The sequence below is a fragment of the Bos javanicus genome, chromosome 18 (assembly GCF_032452875.1).
Source record: "Bos javanicus breed banteng chromosome 18, ARS-OSU_banteng_1.0, whole genome shotgun sequence".
Classification (NCBI taxonomy): Eukaryota; Metazoa; Chordata; class Mammalia; order Artiodactyla; family Bovidae; genus Bos; species Bos javanicus.
Genome location: NC_083885.1, coordinates 39153988 through 39172521, shown reverse-complemented (window position 1 = coordinate 39172521; position 18534 = coordinate 39153988). Strand labels below are relative to the sequence as shown.

Below are 18534 nucleotides of genomic sequence, written 5' to 3'. Positions count from 1 at the left end.
TCGCGTTCTGTGTCGCACCGGGAACGGGCGTTTTCCGGGCTGCTCTCGATGGTATTTTTGGATGGATAGAAGGAGCCGCGTAAAGTATTATGGGACAATAATGGCCGCTCTCATGTAGTTGATTTTGGCTCTCAAAGCGGTCTGAGCGAGGGGTTGACGGCGCCAGCGCCCCAGAATCCCGGACAGCAGGTCCTGAGAGTCAGGCTTGGTGAGGTGAGTGTCCCTTTTTCCTTTCCGACCTTTTATTCGCCAATCGTGGCAGCTCCAAGAGGCGAATCTCGGCCTCTAGCTCAAGTTCGGGCCCGGGCTTGTAAAGTCGTGTCCCTGTCCTCCAACTTGCTTTACTCACTGTAGGAATGCTGCGCAGGTTCTGCCGACCCCGGCCTTTCTCCTTGATCAGGTCAGATCGTGCACACTGACGCGGCCTCCCAGAGGTCCAGGGATGCTGGCCGGGAGTCACCCCGCCCACGTCCTTAGACCTTCTCATTAGCCCACTCCCAGACAGACACCGAGCCCAGAAGGGCTCTTTTCGTTTTCTTTTTCTCTGTCATAGTGGTATCTCTTCCAGGCGATATCTTTTAATAAAATGTCAACTCCAAAAAGATCGGGATTTTTGTTTTGGTCTCTTATCTCTAATGCCCAGAACAAGCGATTGGCTCACTGAAGGCACTCGGTAATTATTGGATGAATGTATGCAGTTTCTTTCTTCATTATTTTTCTTGTATCTCTTGTGACTTCTTTGCCACTAATCCTTTTTCAGAAGACAACACTTAAACTTCTTGTTTTTCTCAGCCGCTAGTTGTCCTGTTTGTCAGATTTTTTTTTTTTCCTGTGCTGCTTGGCACCTTTCTTTACTGTCTCTAGAGATTTCTGGCTCCCTGTTTCCTTTAATCAGTTTAAAATTATTTATTCCTCAAATGTTTATTTTGCTAGGCACTGGGCAATGCAGTCAACAAGACAGACAAAGTTCTCCTGCATAAAAGGACGTTCTAGGGGTATATTTTCTAGTTCAGATTACTGAGCAGAGCATGTGTGTCTTACCTTCCCATGTAGATTTCCTCCCATGAGTACAGATGTCACTAAAAGTTAGCTTTCCCATTTCTCTTCTGTGTGATGGCATTTTCCAAAATGCAGCTCTTGTTTCTGTGTCCATATTGTGTGTCCAGTCTGTTTGGCTATATTTTTCTATAGTTAATTAGAGCTGCGTGAAACATTCTGGGTTCTGGTGGTTCTCTTGATAGTTCTTTGCTTCACTGACTTGTTGGAATGAGGGAAATTATTCAAGCACAAAATGGGATATGTTTATAAGCAGATGGTGTGTAGTGGGAGGTAAAGAGGAATTTGTTATGAGTTGAGTGCCAGGAAATCTTACAGTCACCTAAATACTTTTCAGAAACACCATTTCCTAGCCTGGTGATTCTCATCCAATTTTTTTTTGGTGAACTTGAATCGTTGTTAAACAGATTTTGACTGCTGTGAGGTAATTCTTCTCTACAAAACAAAACTGGCCCAGAAAACTCATTTAAGAATGGATCACATGGATGGTAGCCTTATATCTCAACAACTCTACTCTACTGTATCTGTAGTTTAAAGGAGTAGAGAGTAGGAAGAACTTGTGTAAAAAATGGTGAGGAACCCAATCAGTACCCAAGAGCACAGTAAATGAAATAATGTAACAATGACGTTTATGTAACTGTTTGTGGTTACAGAGCGAGTGCTTTCATATAAACTTTCTTGTTTGATACAGTAACTTCATGGATTTAAGAGAGCAAAAAGTACTTCCATTTTTCAGGTATAGAAGTTATGCCTAACCAAAGATTAAGATTAATATCTATTTGCTTATGATCATACAGGTAGAAAATGTTGAGAGGGTTCTAATTGAGATTTCTGACTTCAGATCTAGTGTTTTCCCTACACTTCTTTTATAGATGCTGTCCTGCTCTAGTAAGTGCTCCTTAGTGAGGTCTGTTCTTTCTGAATGATACCCTCTTGGATCTTGGGGGGTGTGTGTGTGTATGTGTTTATCTATTTCTGACGTGTGTTGGGTGGAAATAGATCTTTTAAGATTAAGATTGTCAATGAGTTGATGGAAGAGTCTTGCGAAGAGGTAACTAAAGGAATTCAGGTCTTGAGGGGGAGGTCAGCCCCACCCCGGTATACATATATTCACAGTTATTTTGGGATGTAGTGGAGCCAAGTCTTTTCCTTCTTACGTCTGATAGCAAGTGGTTTGTTTTCCTCGCAGGGGATCCTGGAGCCTGTCATGGAGGACAGTGGTGAGGATGCCTCGCTCCATCGGTTGGAAGGCACTGACGTGGACTCTCAGGTTGGCGGCCTTATTTTTAAGACCAAAAGTGCGGCTAGTGAGCAGCATGTCTTCAAGGCCCCTGCACCCCGGCCTTCATTGCTGGGACTGGACTTGTTGGCTTCTCTGAAGAGGAAGGAGAGAGAGGAGAAGGATGATGGCGAGGACAAGAAGAAGTCCAGAATCTCTTCATACAAGGATTGGGAAGAGAGCAAGGATGACCAGAGGGACGCTGAGGCAGAAGACAGTGACCAGGCTGGCCGAAGTGGCCGAAAAGACAGGTAAAAGCCTTTGGGCGGATTGCCCGAGAGGGAATAAAAATAGAGGCCAGAAAATAATGTCTCATGTTTATCTCTCAGTTTTCTTATTGGATATTTAGGGCTTAATTTTTACTAGGATTCTATAACATTGAGGCTAGGTAGGAATTGGTATTTTTTTTCAGATTTGGGGAAACTGTCAAAAGCAACTGAAGAGTAGGTGATGGGGGGTTAGAAGTGCTTATGGCTATCGCCATATGCAAGCCTGCCGTACCAGGGAGATAAAGTGGAAGAGGCCAGGTTGCTTGTTTGGCATGGCCACAGGTTTGGGGCAGGTTTTTCTTCTCTGGCTGAGCCCTTCACCAGCTGCCCTCTGTGTTTTAGGCATTACCGATCAGCCCGGGTGGAGACTCCATCCCATCCTGGTGGTGTAAGTGAAGAGTTTTGGGAACGCAGTCGGCAGAGAGAGCGGGAGCGGCGGGAGCATGGCGTCTATGCCTCATCCAAAGACGAAAAGGATCGGAAGAAGGAGAGGTCACGGGATCGAGACTGTGACCGCAAGAGAGACAGAGGTAAACTGCCCAGCAGACTTCGTAGGGCCTGCTAGGCACCCAAAGTAACACACTGGCCTTTTTGCTGTCGTGGGAGTTTTTATAATGCCTGTTAATTAGGGAGATCCATTTTCATGTCAGCCTGGTGGTATTGGGTATTTGACCCTGTTGGTATTGGGACAAGCGGGCACAAGCAGGCAGTCTAAGAAAAGAACTGTTACTTGCAACATAGCTGCTTTGCTTGAGTGTGTGGTTCTTTGCACTTTATCTTGAAAACTGGCGCTAAAGGTGATAGTGGGAAATGTGTTTGAGAAACCAGTTGACAGTAGTGTTGGTGAGAGGAAAGGACAGTGCTGTGGGGCAGCTGGACGCAAGGTCCATCGCTGGCTTTCCTTGGTAATATTCAAGGTCTGTAGCTTGTAAACTTGTAACTACTAAATAGTTATTCAGGATAGACTTGTAACTATTCTTTTTTGAATTCTTGCAGGAAAATAACTGTTACTGTGAGTTTGAAACTTTGTAGCCAGTAACTAATCTTTGCCCTTTGAAAGAATGGGGATATGTGAGATTCAGGAGCCCCTGGATCGCATTAGAGCAGTGAGGTTGCTCCTGTGAGTGAGTGGGGAGGCCTGTCCTTTCTCTTGGGTGACGATGGGTGGAAATTAGGACAGGCACTTCTTTTCTAAGCTCTGCTGGTGACTCCCGACAGATGAGCGGGACAGAAGCAGGCACAGCGGCAGATCGGAGCGAGATGGAGGGTCGGATCGCAGCAGCAGAAGAAACGAACCCGAGAGCCCCCGACACCGGCCTAAAGGTAGTCCGAGCTTGCTTATGGTGGTTTCTGAGAGCCACGTATATGAGGGGCAGGGTGAGTGACTCCCATCCTCAGTGGAACTGGGTCGGAATTCCTGATTCCACCGTGAATGACTTGGAATACTTGGTTGATTCAGTTGGGAAGGCCATGGACTTCTTTGGAAACTGATATGCTTCCTTAATGCGACTTGCCCGTTTGCTGAGTGGCCAGTTTTCCAAATGGTAGGAAAGAATAGGGAGCTGGGGGTGGGGAGTAGGGGGAGTAAGAGTGGGGTAGGGGCAGAAGAAGGGTTGATTATAAAGAAATACGTATATTCAAAAAAAAAAAAAAGAAATACATATATTCAATAGAGATATGTTCGCAGAGACAAATTGGATATTCCTTAAAATGTTCTTATAAACACAGATGAAAAATGGAACTCTTCAAATTCAGATATCTTTAAAAGCTGTCAAACCCATCATATCCATTGCAAACAGGTGTAAAGTTTATGAGTAGAAGAAAGAAATTTGGCAAACTGATTTTCCCCTAATGGCTCTAGCACCATGTCTGAGTTAAAGTAAATGCTGAGCTTCATGTCTTTTGTGGCCCAGATGCTGCCACCCCTTCACGGTCTACCTGGGAGGAAGAGGACAGTGGCTATGGCTCCTCGAGGCGCTCACAGTGGGAATCGCCCTCCCCCACGCCTTCCTATCGGGATTCCGAGCGGAGTCATCGGCTGTCCAGTCGAGACAGGGACAGGTGATGTTCTGTGCGCGTGACTGGGACTGGGCGGGCGGATGGTGGCTGGGAACACGTCTCAGCTTAGTGACTGTTTAGTGAAGCTGGTTTTACTGTTTCCCAGGTCTGTAAGGAGCAGGTATTCAGATGACACCCCTCTGCCAACCCCATCCTACAAATACAACGAGTGGGCCGATGACAGAAGACACCTGGGGTCCACCCCACGTCTGTCCAGGGGCCGAGGTAAGACGGGGTGAAAGTGGGAGGGTGGGACACTCCTGGTGTGGCTGGTCTGCGTGAGGCCACTGGGGACAAGCTGGGGCCTTGCACACCGACCCGCCACGTGTTCTCCCGCAGGGAGACGTGAGGATGGCGAAGAAGGAATTTCATTTGACACAGAAGAGGAACGGCAGCAGTGGGAGGATGACCAGAGGGTAAGAAATACATCTCCGAGCGACTGAACGAGGGGTGGTGGCCGTCTTTCAGTAAGCCAGTGACAGGTGTGTCAGAGCACAGGGGCCACGGGTGACGCTCTGGTGAATCCAGACAGTCTCGGGAAGGCTGAGCCGCGTTCAGTCCCGAAGCCCTGGAGTCCTTTTCCAGGCACAGGCTCCCTGGTGAAACTTCTCACCAAGTGCAGATCAGACTTGACTTCTGCGTGCTGGCGCCACTGTGTGGTAAACCTAAGAAGTGCCATCATGGTGGCCTGGGCTGCAAACCGTGCTTCTGTAGGCAGCTGGCCCTCCAGCAGGGTGGCCTCTCCTGAGTTGTTCACTGCCCCAGTGACTTCTTGCCAAGCATCTCCTCCCGTTCTGTCCCTGTCTTGCACACACACTCACTGTATTCCCTGTTCTCACGGCTCTGTCTCTTGCACTACAGCAAGCCGACCGGGATTGGTACATGATGGACGAGGGGTATGATGAGTTCCACAACCCCCTGGCCTACTCCTCCGACGACTACGTGAGGAGGCGGGAGCAGCACCTACACAAACAGAAGCAGAAGCGCATTTCGGCTCAGCGGAGACAGATCAATGAGGTGAGGCTGCCCGCGGGAGGCAGAGCGGACTCCGCTGGAGTAGCTGCAGGTCACAGCCCAGCCGACAGCACGGCTCTTCTCCCCATGGCTGAAGTCCCACAAGGAGCGATACCCCTGGAAGCGGAGGGTTGGGTGGGGAACTTTTCAGTAGGTTGGAAAAAAAGAAAAAAAACCCCAAATCCCAACTTTGCTCTTTGGCAGTGCTTCCTGGAGGGAGCTGTTGATGGGAGCTGAGAGGTGGGCTTGGCTCTGTGTCCTCTGTGTCTCTGAGTGGGACTGGGGGACGGCCACTCTGTGCGTCCATGGAGGTTCTGGTTTAGACATAAAAGGTGGCTTCTGGGAAAATGCGCTGCAAGTGATTTGGGATCAGGACCTCTGCCGTCTTAAGGAGCTGCAGGATCCAGAGACTGATGACATCCCCACCGCCCTTCTCTCGGGATCTGCTGCGTGGCCTCGCCTGGGCCCTTTCAGGACGACCTCACGTGGCTGCAGTCTGAACGTGGCCTCCTCCCGTTGTGTCCTCACAGGACAACGAGCGCTGGGAGACCAACCGCATGCTCACCAGCGGGGTGGTGCACCGGCTGGAGGTGGACGAGGACTTCGAGGAGGACAGCGCGGCCAAGGTGCACCTCATGGTGCACAACCTGGTGCCGCCCTTTCTGGACGGGCGCATCGTCTTCACCAAGCAGGTGGGGTCCTCTGCAGTCGGAGGGGAGGGCCCCAAAGTGGGAGAAGACAGAGAGGGAGAGGGAGAGGGAGAGGCGGGGGGGAGCAGCCCTTCGTTTACCAGTGCCGTCACGAAGCAGATCTTTGTGTGGAGTTTGAACGATCAGTGTGGAATTTCTGCTTTATCCTCAACCTCCTGCAGCCGGAGCCTGTGATTCCAGTCAAGGACGCCACTTCAGACTTAGCCATCATTGCTCGGAAAGGCAGTCAAACAGTGCGGAAACACAGGGAGCAAAAGGAGCGCAAGAAGGTTGGTTTCTGGTCATCTGGGGCCCGAGGGTCTGTTTTCTTTTGTTGGTCTTCTTTTTAAGGATCATGTTGTATCTTGCAGGTAGGGCTCCTTCAGCAGTTAGAGGAAACTCACAGGGCGAGCGTCAGCCCCTGGGGGAGGGTACTGTGTTCCTCCTGCAGGGCTCAGTTAGGACGGTGTGGGGCCGTGGGCTCAGGAACTTAGGAGGGAAGGTGGGAGGCGGGCCTGGCTCGGTGCCGCCGCTGGCCGTGGGAACTTACTGCTGCTGGAGGAAGCCTGTTGTCAGACGGGATTGATTTTCCATCACGGGATGGAGCAGACTGACTTTCCATGTCTTTTTCAGGCTCAACACAAACATTGGGAATTGGCTGGAACCAAACTGGGAGATATAATGGGCGTCAAAAAAGAAGAAGAGCCGGATAAATCTCTGACCGAGGATGGGAAAGTGGACTACAGGTAGGAGTCTCGCGGCAGCCGGCACCCCTGAAGACAGGCTTTAAGAGGACCGACATGACTTGTCACTCACTAATACGAGTATGACGTCACTTGAGAGTCTGTGGTTCCTTCTTCCTGGTCTGTCTTCACCTTTCTCCAGATAATACCCCAACTGCCTCTGCTGCCACCGTAGGCGCTTCCTCTGTGCTGAGCAGCACCACACGCCTCACGGATACTTGGTCGTTGGATTCTCATGGCAGTCCCGTGGGACAGGTGTAATCTTTCCCATTTTTCATGTGAGGACGATGCAGCCCAGGGAGGTTAAGTAACTTGTTTGAGGTTACCCAGCTGATAAGTGGTGGAGTGAGGATCCCACCCAGTCTAGCTTAGGAGCCTGTGCTCTTAGCCGCTCTGCTAGAGAGCCTTTTAGATGTTTGGTGTGGGACCATGTGCTTTGCCCTCTTAGATTTTAGTTCAGGTATTGAGTTTGAAAAGACCCTGATGCTGGGAAGGATTGAGGGCAGGAGGAGAGGGGGACGACAGAGGATGAGATGGTTGGATGGCATCACCGACACAATGGACATGGGTTTGGGTGGACTCCGCGAGTTGGTGATGGACAGGGAGGCCTGCGTGCTGCGGTTCATGGGGATGCAAAGAGTTGGACGTGACTGAGCGACTGAACTGAACTGAACTGAAGGAAGAAACTTTTTAACAGAGGTTTGAAAATAGAAAGGGTTGTCTTCTCAGCTAGAGCTTCCCCATTCATAGAGGTGTTTAAGCCAATGTTGGATGACCACTTGTTGCGCTTCCCTCATCATGTAGGTGGTTGAACTCAGATGTCCCTTCTGAAACTCATCCTTTGAACACGCTAAAGTCCTTCCAAACTGTTGTCTCAGTTAATAATTCTCTGTACCTCTGTGGGAAATGAGAAGCTGGTGCTGTTGATCAGCTTTGTTAGTCTCTAGTTACTTTAATCCTGCTGGTATTGAGTTTTAGCTGACCAGGAGTGACTGGGGCATTAGAAACAGGAAGCTGACAGGGCACAGGCTTGATCTGATGGAGGAAAAGTCTCCTGGGGAAGGGGCAGGTGGAGACTGTAGATTTACATAGTGGGACTGGGACGTCTTTGCTGTGCGGCCTGGGGGTGTACACATGTAGGACACTTCAGTGCTTTAGTGGAAGATATCTGTAAACATCAAGTAGGGCTGTTCCCACAGTTCTCTGAAGCTAAAGCCTTACAGACTGCTGTCCTGCTGAGAGGTGGGAGGGAGTCTGACCTTGGTCATGACTGTTCCCACGGCTCCTCCTTCTAGCCCTGTAAGTGTGGTGCTGAGATTGCCCAGGGTTGTTCTGTATGAGGTATGGCCTGTGCATCTCAGCTCGTCGTCTGGGTGGACTGTTCCAGGGCAGAGGATATGCATGCTTGCTGATCTGCAGCTCTTCTGAGCCCTCCGTGGGTTTCCGTCCCAAGGGTGTTGAGCAGGTTTTGGATGATGGATGCTTAGACAGCAGTGTGGTCCCTTAGGCCGGAGGAGATGAGCAGCAGCTGGCAGCCCTCGCATCTCAAAGATTTGCTGCGTGTTAGGAGCAGTTCTCACTTCGGGGCATAGGAAGCAGAGCAGTAGCCCAGTCAGCAGGGAAGATGCGGGAGACCATGCAGGGCACTTAGGCCACGTGCGGTGTGTTCTCAGGACAGAGCAGAAGTTTGCCGACCACATGAAGAAGAAGAGCGAGGCCAGCAGCGAGTTTGCCAAGAAGAAGTCGATTCTGGAGCAGAGGCAGTACCTGCCCATCTTCGCCGTGCAGCAGGAACTCCTCACGATCATCAGGTGACTCCCCAGCCCAGGGATGGGACCCCAGCTCAGGTGTCCTGTGCGTGCTCTGTGGCTCTTTTTCTTTGGGGTATGACATTTGGTGGAGAAGGGAAAGGTTTTTTTCCCCCTCTCCTGAGTGCCCCAGGCTACTCTGCTTGAAATAAGCAACATGGCCTCATGAAACAGCATGGCACTTGTTTCAACCTTACTGCCTTTTAGACTTTTCAGGGGATTTCAGTATGAGACTGTTTTCCCAGGGAAATCCTCCTTTCCGAGCAAGCATGCTCCTTGAATAGCTGCAGGTGGGGCTAGAGGCGGCCTTCCACTCGTGCCGATTCACCAGTCTCTTCTCCCCTTGCAGAGACAACAGCATCGTGATCGTGGTTGGGGAGACAGGGAGTGGAAAGACCACGCAGCTGACCCAGTACTTGCATGAAGACGGCTACACGGACTATGGGATGATCGGATGCACCCAGCCCCGCCGTGTGGCCGCCATGTCGGTGGCCAAGAGAGTCAGTGAAGAGATGGGGGGAAACCTCGGTGAGGAGGTGAGTGGGCCCGAGGGCCGAGCCGTGAACTTCATACCTGTGGCCTCTGTCACTTGACCTGATCCGCTGAGGCCTAGACCCAGCTCGGGGCGTGCAGCAGTGCGCGGGTGCCCAGAGTCCCTGAGCCATCTCTCTGGCCTCCAGGTGGGCTATGCCATCCGCTTCGAAGACTGCACTTCAGAAAGCACCTTGATCAAGTACATGACTGATGGCATCCTGCTGAGAGAGTCCCTGCGGGAAGCGGACCTGGATCACTACAGCGCCATCATCATGGACGAGGCCCACGAGCGCTCCCTCAACACCGACGTGCTCTTCGGGCTGCTCCGGGAGGTGTGGGTCTGGGCCTCTGTGCCTGTGGGGCTGGGAGGCAGTGATGAGACGTCTGGGGTCTAGCCCGGGGAAGCTTGGGGGGCCTCTGACAGGCCAGAATTGCCCCTGAGGCCTCTGGCTGCCCAGTGGTAGTTCACTCCGTTCTAGCTCAGCCGAGTGATTCGTGGTTCTCCTGGCTGTGGCTCCGTGCTTCAGCCTTTAGGACTGTTACAAATCTAATGAGCCCCCCTCAGCTTGGGCTTCTGTTTCACTCGGTAGTGATGCTGATGAGACTGGAGGGCAGAAGCCAAAGGTTCCGAACCCGTGGGGAAGCCTCTGAATGACTTCTTCTCTTAGGTGGTGGCTCGGCGCTCAGACCTGAAGCTCATTGTCACATCAGCCACCATGGACGCAGAGAAATTTGCCTCCTTTTTTGGGAACGTCCCCATCTTCCACATCCCTGGACGTACCTTCCCTGTGGACATTCTCTTCAGCAAGGTACCAAGGCCCTTTTTTTCTTAACTGACCCTGAGCTCAGATGAAGAGCCGGGTGGGGGGCCTGGGATGGGGTACTGAGTGGGGAAAGGTTTTGTGGGTGCCATGGGAGCCCACGGCTTTTGGGCTTGGCGGCGAAAGACTGTACTCTGGGGACATTTGGTTTGATTGTTTCTTTGGGGTGGAGGGAGGCTTGGGACCCAGGGAGGGCCATAAGGCCCATCTGCACGTGCACGACCCCGAGAGTCTGCCCAGCTCTGGCCCCAGACCAGGGACTGGGCCGCTGGTTCCCAGAGGGGGCCTGACCCACATGCCCTTTGACGGTGCCCCTGGCTGGCTTGCAGACCCCGCAGGAAGACTACGTGGAGGCCGCGGTGAAGCAGTCCCTCCAGGTGCATCTGTCGGGGGCCCCCGGGGACATCCTCATCTTCATGCCTGGCCAAGAGGACATTGAGGTGCGTGCCTCGGTCGCGACCTTGGTGAGCGGGTGGGTCTTTGGTGAGGATCGGGGGCCCTGGCATCTGACGACTCCTCTCTGCCCTCAGGTGACCTCAGATCAGATCGTGGAGCACCTGGAAGAACTAGAGAACGCGCCCGCCTTGGCCGTGCTGCCCATCTACTCCCAGCTGCCCTCTGACCTCCAGGCCAAGATCTTCCAGAAGGTGAGACGGCAAGAGTGTCTGGTTTGGGTCTCCACCTTGGGAACCTCCCAGACTACCCCCAGGAGGGCAAGAGGGAGAAGGTGTTACTTTCCTGGCACGGGTGGGGTGTGCTCTTCTGCTTGTGGGGTCTCTCCTACCTGCCAGCCTATAGCCTTCCCTCCCTGCATGTCCTGTCTGACTCCAGGCTCCAGATGGCGTCCGGAAGTGTATTGTCGCCACTAACATTGCTGAGACCTCCCTGACTGTCGACGGCATCATGTTTGTTATCGATTCCGGTTATTGTAAGTTAAAGGTAAGAGGAGACACAGGCACTGGGGCCCTGGGCCTTCACGCAGGCTCACCCAGCCTAGGAGGTGGGAAGGCAGGACCTGGGTCCTCAGACCTTGAACAATGGTTGCTTGTGGAAGTGGAGGTGGTGGTTTGAGTGCTGATTTTGCCATGTTCCTGATTCATCCAATCCTTGTGATAACTCAGGGTGGACAGTTTAACTTGATAAAGGTTGCGGAGCTGGTGATGAGGGGAAATTTCTTGAGGTTCCTGACTCCAGAAGATGGCTGCCTGCATCACTGAGACATTTCACTCTGTAGCATGTAGCAGCCAAGGGTTTTCTTTGTCTCAAGGCTGCCTCCCATTAATTGCCTCGCTGTGTCCTTAATCATGTCTTTTCTGCCCTCTCCTAGGTCTTCAATCCCCGGATTGGCATGGATGCTCTGCAGATCTACCCCATCAGCCAGGCCAATGCCAATCAGCGGTCGGGACGAGCCGGCAGGACGGGCCCAGGTCAGTGTTTCAGGTAGGAGCGCTGTGCTTGCCTGCTTTCCAGGGTGGGGGCCCAAGCAGGGGCAGGCAGGATTGGCCTTCATTCCTGCAGAGGGGTGATCCCTGAGGCTGGGGACCAGTGGTGGGGCTGCCACTTGTTGGTTCTCTCGTCACATGCCGCTGAGTGGGAGCAGTCACCCTTCCAGCAGTCCTGAGGTCCGAGTGTGTGTTTGAGGAGGACCTACGTTCATGCCGCTGAGTGGAAGCAGTCACCTTCCCGGCAGTCCTGAGGTCCGAGTGGCCTTGTGTTTGAGGAGGACCTATGTTCATGCCGCTGAGTGGGAGCAGTCACCCTCCCGGCAGTCCTGAGGTCCGAGTGTGTGTTTGAGGAGGACCTATGTTGAATGTCCCTGCAGTGGATGACCAGTGTTACAGTGCGCCTATCCTAAGAGGATAAATGTCAACAAATTATATCACTGGTTCTTTTTTTACTTCTCTAATTATTCTTTTTTTTGTTCTGACTTAAAAATAATGGAAATTCAGAAAATACAGAAAAATATAAAGAAATTATAACCCAGCCATAATTCTAGTCCCAGGCTCAATGGTTCCAAAAATGAAACGATTATCTAAGAGACTCCAGCAGAAGGGTGAATTGGCATGACTGAGTTTTAAATAGGTGGAGATTTGTGACTGTAAGAGACAAGGGGAGTTGGAAGAAATGAGGCCTTCTCCTCCCTACCTGTGGCTCTCATCAGCACTGGCTGCTCCGGCTGCACGAGCCCACGGTGCTGGTGGGCTCACCTAGGCAGCTGGGCACGTTCTAGGGACTCAGTTGGGCGGTCTGTGGTGGCAGGCATGGCAGCACTGGGTCTTCTCTCTGGCAGACTCTACACCCAGAGTGCCTACAAGAACGAGCTCCTGACCACCACGGTGCCCGAGATCCAGCGGACCAACCTGGCCAACGTGGTGCTGCTGCTCAAGTCCCTGGGGGTGCAGGACCTGCTGCAGTTCCACTTCATGGACCCGCCCCCGGAGGACAACATGCTCAACTCCATGTACCAGCTCTGGATCCTTGGGGCCCTGGACAACACAGGTGCTGGGCAGGGCTCCTTGGGCTCTGGGGCCTGGGTTCTCCATCTTACAGCTGTGTGTCTGCTGACTGTCTGGGTCCGCTCCTCTCTCTCAGGTGGTCTGACCTCGACGGGGCGGCTGATGGTGGAGTTCCCGCTGGACCCGGCCCTGTCCAAGATGCTCATCGTGTCCTGTGACATGGGCTGCAGCTCCGAGATCCTGCTCATCGTCTCCATGCTCTCGGTCCCAGCCATCTTCTACAGGCCCAAGGTGGGAGGCGCTGCCCGGCTCCTGTCCTCCCAGGGGTCTCAGGAGTATATGGGTTGGAGAGAGGTTGAGAGAGGGGAGAGGGTCCCCCGTTGTAAAGATGGAATGGAGGGGGTGGAACTGGAGTTTCTGAAGAGTGATTTTACTGTGTTACGTTAAGCAGGTTGGGGTGGGGGAAGGGGTTGGCTAGATCCATGGTTCTCAGGGAGTGTTTTGCAATCCTTTTTTTGCATCCTTTTTTTCTAGGATGTTGTGCCTGAGCCTTCACATCTTAGAATAAATATTTTGCTATAAATGAATTTTGTTTTTGCTGTATCATGTGGCACCACACCAACGTGTTTTAAGTTGGGGGACGGGTAGGTGACAGCCTGAGACAGCTCTTCTCAGCGTCCTGGACTCCCCTTTCCCTTCCCAGGGCCGAGAGGAGGAAAGCGATCAAATCCGGGAGAAGTTCGCAGTCCCTGAGAGTGACCACCTGAGCTACCTGAACGTCTACCTGCAGTGGAAGAACAATAATTACTCCACCATCTGGTGTAATGATCATTTCATCCACGCCAAGGCCATGCGGAAGGTGAGTCTGTGGCCCGGATAAGCAGGATGTTGGGAGGCAGGGTGGGCTGCGGGGGAAGGAGGGGGTGCTCCATCCCTGACCACCTGCGTCCCGCTCCAGGTCCGGGAGGTGCGGGCTCAGCTCAAGGACATCATGGTGCAGCAGCGGATGAGCCTGGCCTCGTGTGGCACTGACTGGGACATCGTCAGGAAGTGCATCTGTGCTGCCTATTTCCACCAGGCAGCCAAGCTCAAGGTGAGCCTGGTGGAGCTGTGGCCCCTTCCTGGCCTGACACTTTGTCCGAGCACAGAGTTCTCCTTTCTCACTGTACAGTTCTGCAGATCTGGGCTTCCCTGGGAAGCTGGTGTCAAGGCAGCATTGGAGGGGTGGGGGAGGCTGCCCAGATGTGCAGTGTTTTGCTGAGGCAGCCACCTGTTGGGTCGCTTCCCTAGGGAATCGGGGAGTATGTGAACATCCGGACAGGCATGCCCTGCCACCTGCACCCTACCAGCTCCCTCTTTGGAATGGGCTACACCCCCGACTACATTGTGTATCACGAGTTGGTCATGACCACCAAGGTGAGTATTTTCCAAGGTAGCTGGCATGACGTCAGCCCGCTTGGCTGGGCCAGGCCTTTGTAACTGTTTGCTGCCTTCTGGGATGAGCTTTGACCTTGGAGAACTTGGGGCCACAGGTGCTGCTTTGAGGGGAATTGAGGTTGGTTTCCAGTGGGAGGTTTGGGGAAGTTAATTGACCTCTAGGTTCCGGTGGCCTCGGTTATGCCAGCTGGATTGTTTCTTGCTTGCTGCCTGGGACAAGCAGCCCCTTTGGGTGGTGTTAGAAGGGTTTTCTGAGGGGCTGGGCCTGTTCTGTTGGACACTGGAGGGCTTTCTCACAAGTGTGGAGGATTTTGGATGGGAGAAGGGATTAGAATGCCACTGTCTGTGGCTTTTCCTTGCCTTTCTCAGCCTGGCAGGGCTGGGGGTAGGGCCCTGCCTGTGAGGATCCTAGTTATGGAACCGCTCCGGGAGGGACAGCTCAAAGCAGTGGTCTGTCTGTGACCCTTGCTGGTGGCCCTTCTGCTGCAGGAGTACATGCAGTGTGTGACTGCCGTGGACGGAGAGTGGCTGGCAGAGCTGGGCCCCATGTTCTACAGCGTGAAACAGGCTGGGAAGTCTCGGCAGGTAAGGGTCCTGTGCTTTCCTGTGGTGGATCTGTTTGCCTCTGGGATCTGTTTTTCCCCCTCAGCCTGGTATTAAAGACACATCATCATCTGGCTTCCCCTTACTTCTCTGTCAGACATAAGAGCTGTGACCCAGGCAGGCTGGTCTGTCTCACTTCTCCCACCCACTCCATTTGCTTGGTCTGCTGAGCCTTGAAAAACAAAACAAACCAAAAAAACCCCTTATTGTTGAAAAGTCCAAATATCTGTGAAAGTGGACAAAAGCAGGATAAGGAGTCACAGATTCCTCACCTAGCCTCTGTAATTATCAACATTCTTCCCAACCTCGTTTCTCTTATTCCCACCCTGCTCCATACACAGTGATCTTTTTCCTGGAGTATTTTAAAGCATATTTCAGACATTGTGGTTTTTCACTCAAATCTTGAATAGGTGTCTCTAAAAAGACTTTCAAAAATTAAAACATAACCTCCACACCAGTATCATTCAACAAAAATAATCCTTAATGTCACCAAAGTCTCCAGTTCTTAGTCATATTTCCCTTTTTATTTCAAAGATAATTTTTTATCATTGCTTTGCTTGAATTAGGATCCAGACGTTGGAATTTGTCATTATATATATTAAGTCTTTTATTTGAGAACAAGCTCTGCCCCCTCTCATTTTTATGGCATTGACTTACTGGGAAAACAGGTCAGTCATCTTGTAGAATGTTCCACATAGTTTTAGGCTAATTGGTTCCTCAGAATGTTTAACTTGTGCCTCTGTCCCATGTGTTTTCTGTAAACTAGTCGTTAATCTAAAGTCTTGGTTAGATTCGGGTTCAGCTCTTTGGAGTAGGAATGCATAAATGCACGTGTTGCTGTGAACCTCCTTTTAGGTTCTGTGAGGAGGCACATATGGTCTCTGGTCCCCCCTTTTGGTGACATAAGGGTGCTCAGTGGTTCCACTTGATCCCTCCTGACAGTCTAAGTGTCCACTGGTGGCCACCACCTGGATCCATTATTCAGGGTTGCATAAGATCGTAGACCTTTGCTTTCCCTTGTCCGTCCTCTCCACTCAGATGTTGCTCCTTCCCTATTTCCCGTGTGTCCTGGCATGGCTGTGAACTTGCTAGGAACATGTAAGCACTTACCAGGTTGAAAGAGGGCTGAGGCGTGATAGGGTTAGGACTCAGTCCTCCAAGCTGTGTCTTGGTTCGGTGAGAAGAGCAGGCCTCGGCCCTGGTGTTGTGTGGCCCTGTCTCTGGGAGCTGGTGCAGTCTACACCGTGGCTGGCTGGCAGCAGAGGGTGGGTACATGCCAGGCCTCCTCACTGCTGGTCCCCAGCGACCCCAGTACCTCTCCCTTCTCTAGGAGAACCGCCGACGGGCCAAAGAGGAAGCATCTGCCATGGAGGAGGAGATGGCACTGGCTGAGGAGCAGCTGCGGGCCCGGCGGCAGGAGCAGGAAAAGCGCAGCCCGCTGGGCAGCGTCAGGTGAGTGCGGCCTCAGGACCTGGGCTGGGAGGGAGCCACTGGCTGGACCCGCCAGGCCCCGAGTGAGGCCATGATTGAAGAGAAGTTAAACATGCAGAGGTGACTTGGTGACAGGTTGACTGTGGTCACATGGAGGAATTCCGGACACATTTTCAAGGGGTGGTGATCCGCCTGAAACTCCTGGCATTGTTAAGGGGCCCGAGGTGGGCTGGAGCGCAGAGTGGGTCTCACAGCCTCACCAGCGAGTGAGGGCTTGGGCATCATGGTGGAGAGGTGAGGCGGGGAGATTCGTGGGCCTGTGTGTCTGCCCTGGTGTCTGGAGTTGGGTCAGACCCCACAGGTGAAGGGCACAATCCCGGCAAGACCACCCTCAGAGCCTCAGTCACCACCTGCAAGGTGGGGGGTACCCAGGGTCACCCTCATTTCTCACCAACTTGTTACAAATTTGGGGATCCCCACTGTGGTGCCCAAGGCCAAGGGAAATTCCAAGGGTCTAGAGATAAACTCCAGGATGTGGGGACAAAGCCCCGCCTCAGCTAGAGTGGTGGCCTGTTGAGGCGGAAGGGAGACCTCCTCCAAGGCTCACCTGTTGTCGCTGAGTCGCTCAGTCGTGCCTGACTCTTTGTGACTCCGTGGACTGTAGCCTGCCAGGCCCCTCTGTCCATGGGATTCTCCAGGCACAAATACTGGACTGGGTTGCCATTTCCTTCTCCAGGGGATCTTCCCCACCCAGGGATCAAACCTGAGTCTCCTGAATTGCAGGCAGATTCTTTACTGCTGAGCCACCAGGGAAGCCCATAGCTCACCTAGAGGGTATGAAAGGATTTGTTAGTAAAGCCATCTCACAGCGTGCCTCAGTGGATATAAGAAGGCCCATCTCATTCTGCTCCCAATCACAGATAGGGAAGGCAAGGGGAGTGGAAGTATGTTAGGGGAGAAGACCCTGCAGCCCCAGAGCCTGCTCATACACAGTTAGAAACAGCTGGGTTTCAGGCTCCTCGTTCTACTGTGTGTCCTGGTCAAAGTGAGCCGCAGTGTGATTCCTAATCCCTTTTCTGTGTTTCCAGGTCTACGAAGATCTACACTCCTGGTCGGAAGGAGCAGGGGGAACCTATGACCCCCCGCCGCACGCCAGCCCGCTTTGGGCTCTGAGCCGAGGCTGTCCCTGCAGGGGAGGGGAGCCAGGTGTTGAGTCCCGAGCCCCGGCCTATCGACAAACCCTGAGAACCCAGGCCACTTTGACAAAATACTGCACACAGCTTTCATCTGTGTACATCATGGCCCCGGGGCCCCTGCTGAGGCCAGGCTCTGCCACGGAGGAGGCTGGAGTTCCTTGGTGTGTGCGCAGGGCCGCAGAGCGGCTGCCAGGACCACAAGAGGTGGCCGGACCCACCGAATACAAATATGTTGTTCCAGGACACTTGGTGTATCAATGACATGGCTGTGACTATGTTTTTTTAAAAAGTTCTTGTGTAAAACAGCACAGTAAGACCTAGAGGGAACTATAATTTGGTTATAATTCAGGATTTGGAAATAAATTTATTGTTTGTAAAATGTTATTGTATTTCTGATGGTTCTCTCCCCCTCACTGCCCTGAGTCACATACTGGAGAACAGGCAAGCCCTGGCGTGGCTTTCCTGAGATGCCGCCTCCTAGGGCCTGAGCTCGCCCTTGTCTGTTCTTCAGGCGGTGCCTGGAGGGGCCAGTGGGGCGGGACTCAGCTGACAGGGAAGGAGGACGGCTTGGGGTGCCAGCACCAGCTGGGTCAGGCTCTCAGGGTGCCTGGCTGCCTCTAAGGTTGCTGAGCAAGGCTGGCCCTGATGGCCCGGCATGGGAGGAAGGCGACCAGCCGCCCACCCTCTGTCCCCCATGGTTGGGTTGGCTGCCGTATTGCTTAAAATGGTAGAATTTTCTAACTTTCTGATAGTATTATGTATCGATGGAAAATAGCATAAGATGTTGCTTATGGATTTTCACGTAAAAGGTGATCCCTACACTGGAATCACAAGTCTTGTGTTAGGCAGCCTCAGCACTGTGTGGAGGTGATGGTTTGTGTATCTGACCCTTTGGGTCACCACCAGACGAGCCCATCACTCCTGCCTCACGCTGCATTTCCAGTATTTGCCCTTCCTGGGTCGTAGCAGGGGCATCCTATATGACAGATTGCTGCGATCAGCAGAGCATTTTCTTGGCTTTAGTTTAGCTGGGGAGGAAGGCGAGATACTAAAGAATTGCGGGACTTCCCTGGTGGTTCAGTGGTTAAGAACCTGCCTGCCAGTGCAGGGGACACAATTTCAATGTCTGCTCTGGGAAGA

General features: G+C 52.5%; 1 protein-coding gene across 2 annotated transcripts; it reads left to right on the top strand.

Moving 5' to 3' along the window:
- The first annotated feature begins 3 nt into the window (after window positions 1–3).
- On the top strand, window positions 4–17778 carry DHX38 (DEAH-box helicase 38). Of its 2 annotated transcripts, XM_061387774.1 has the most exons (27): window positions 4–213; window positions 2246–2586; window positions 2947–3134; window positions 3823–3927; window positions 4518–4665; window positions 4769–4887; window positions 5002–5078; window positions 5524–5679; window positions 6207–6368; window positions 6548–6655; window positions 6999–7111; window positions 8782–8919; window positions 9266–9452; window positions 9597–9782; window positions 10119–10259; window positions 10601–10711; window positions 10802–10918; window positions 11103–11210; window positions 11599–11711; window positions 12562–12770; window positions 12864–13018; window positions 13431–13586; window positions 13686–13820; window positions 14018–14143; window positions 14654–14749; window positions 16098–16219; window positions 17287–17778. In XM_061387774.1, exons 2-27 carry the CDS (start codon window positions 2264–2266, stop codon window positions 17369–17371), a joined length of 3684 nt encoding a protein of 1227 aa, XP_061243758.1. In that variant the 5' UTR covers window positions 4–213; window positions 2246–2263; the 3' UTR covers window positions 17372–17778. The 2 variants fall into 2 exon arrangements, with proteins under 2 accessions (XP_061243758.1, XP_061243759.1); XM_061387775.1 differs by lacking the exons at window positions 4–213; window positions 2246–2586 and adding an exon at window positions 3601–3616 and having other exon boundaries at window positions 2959–3134.
- The last annotated feature ends 756 nt before the right edge of the window (window positions 17779–18534 follow it).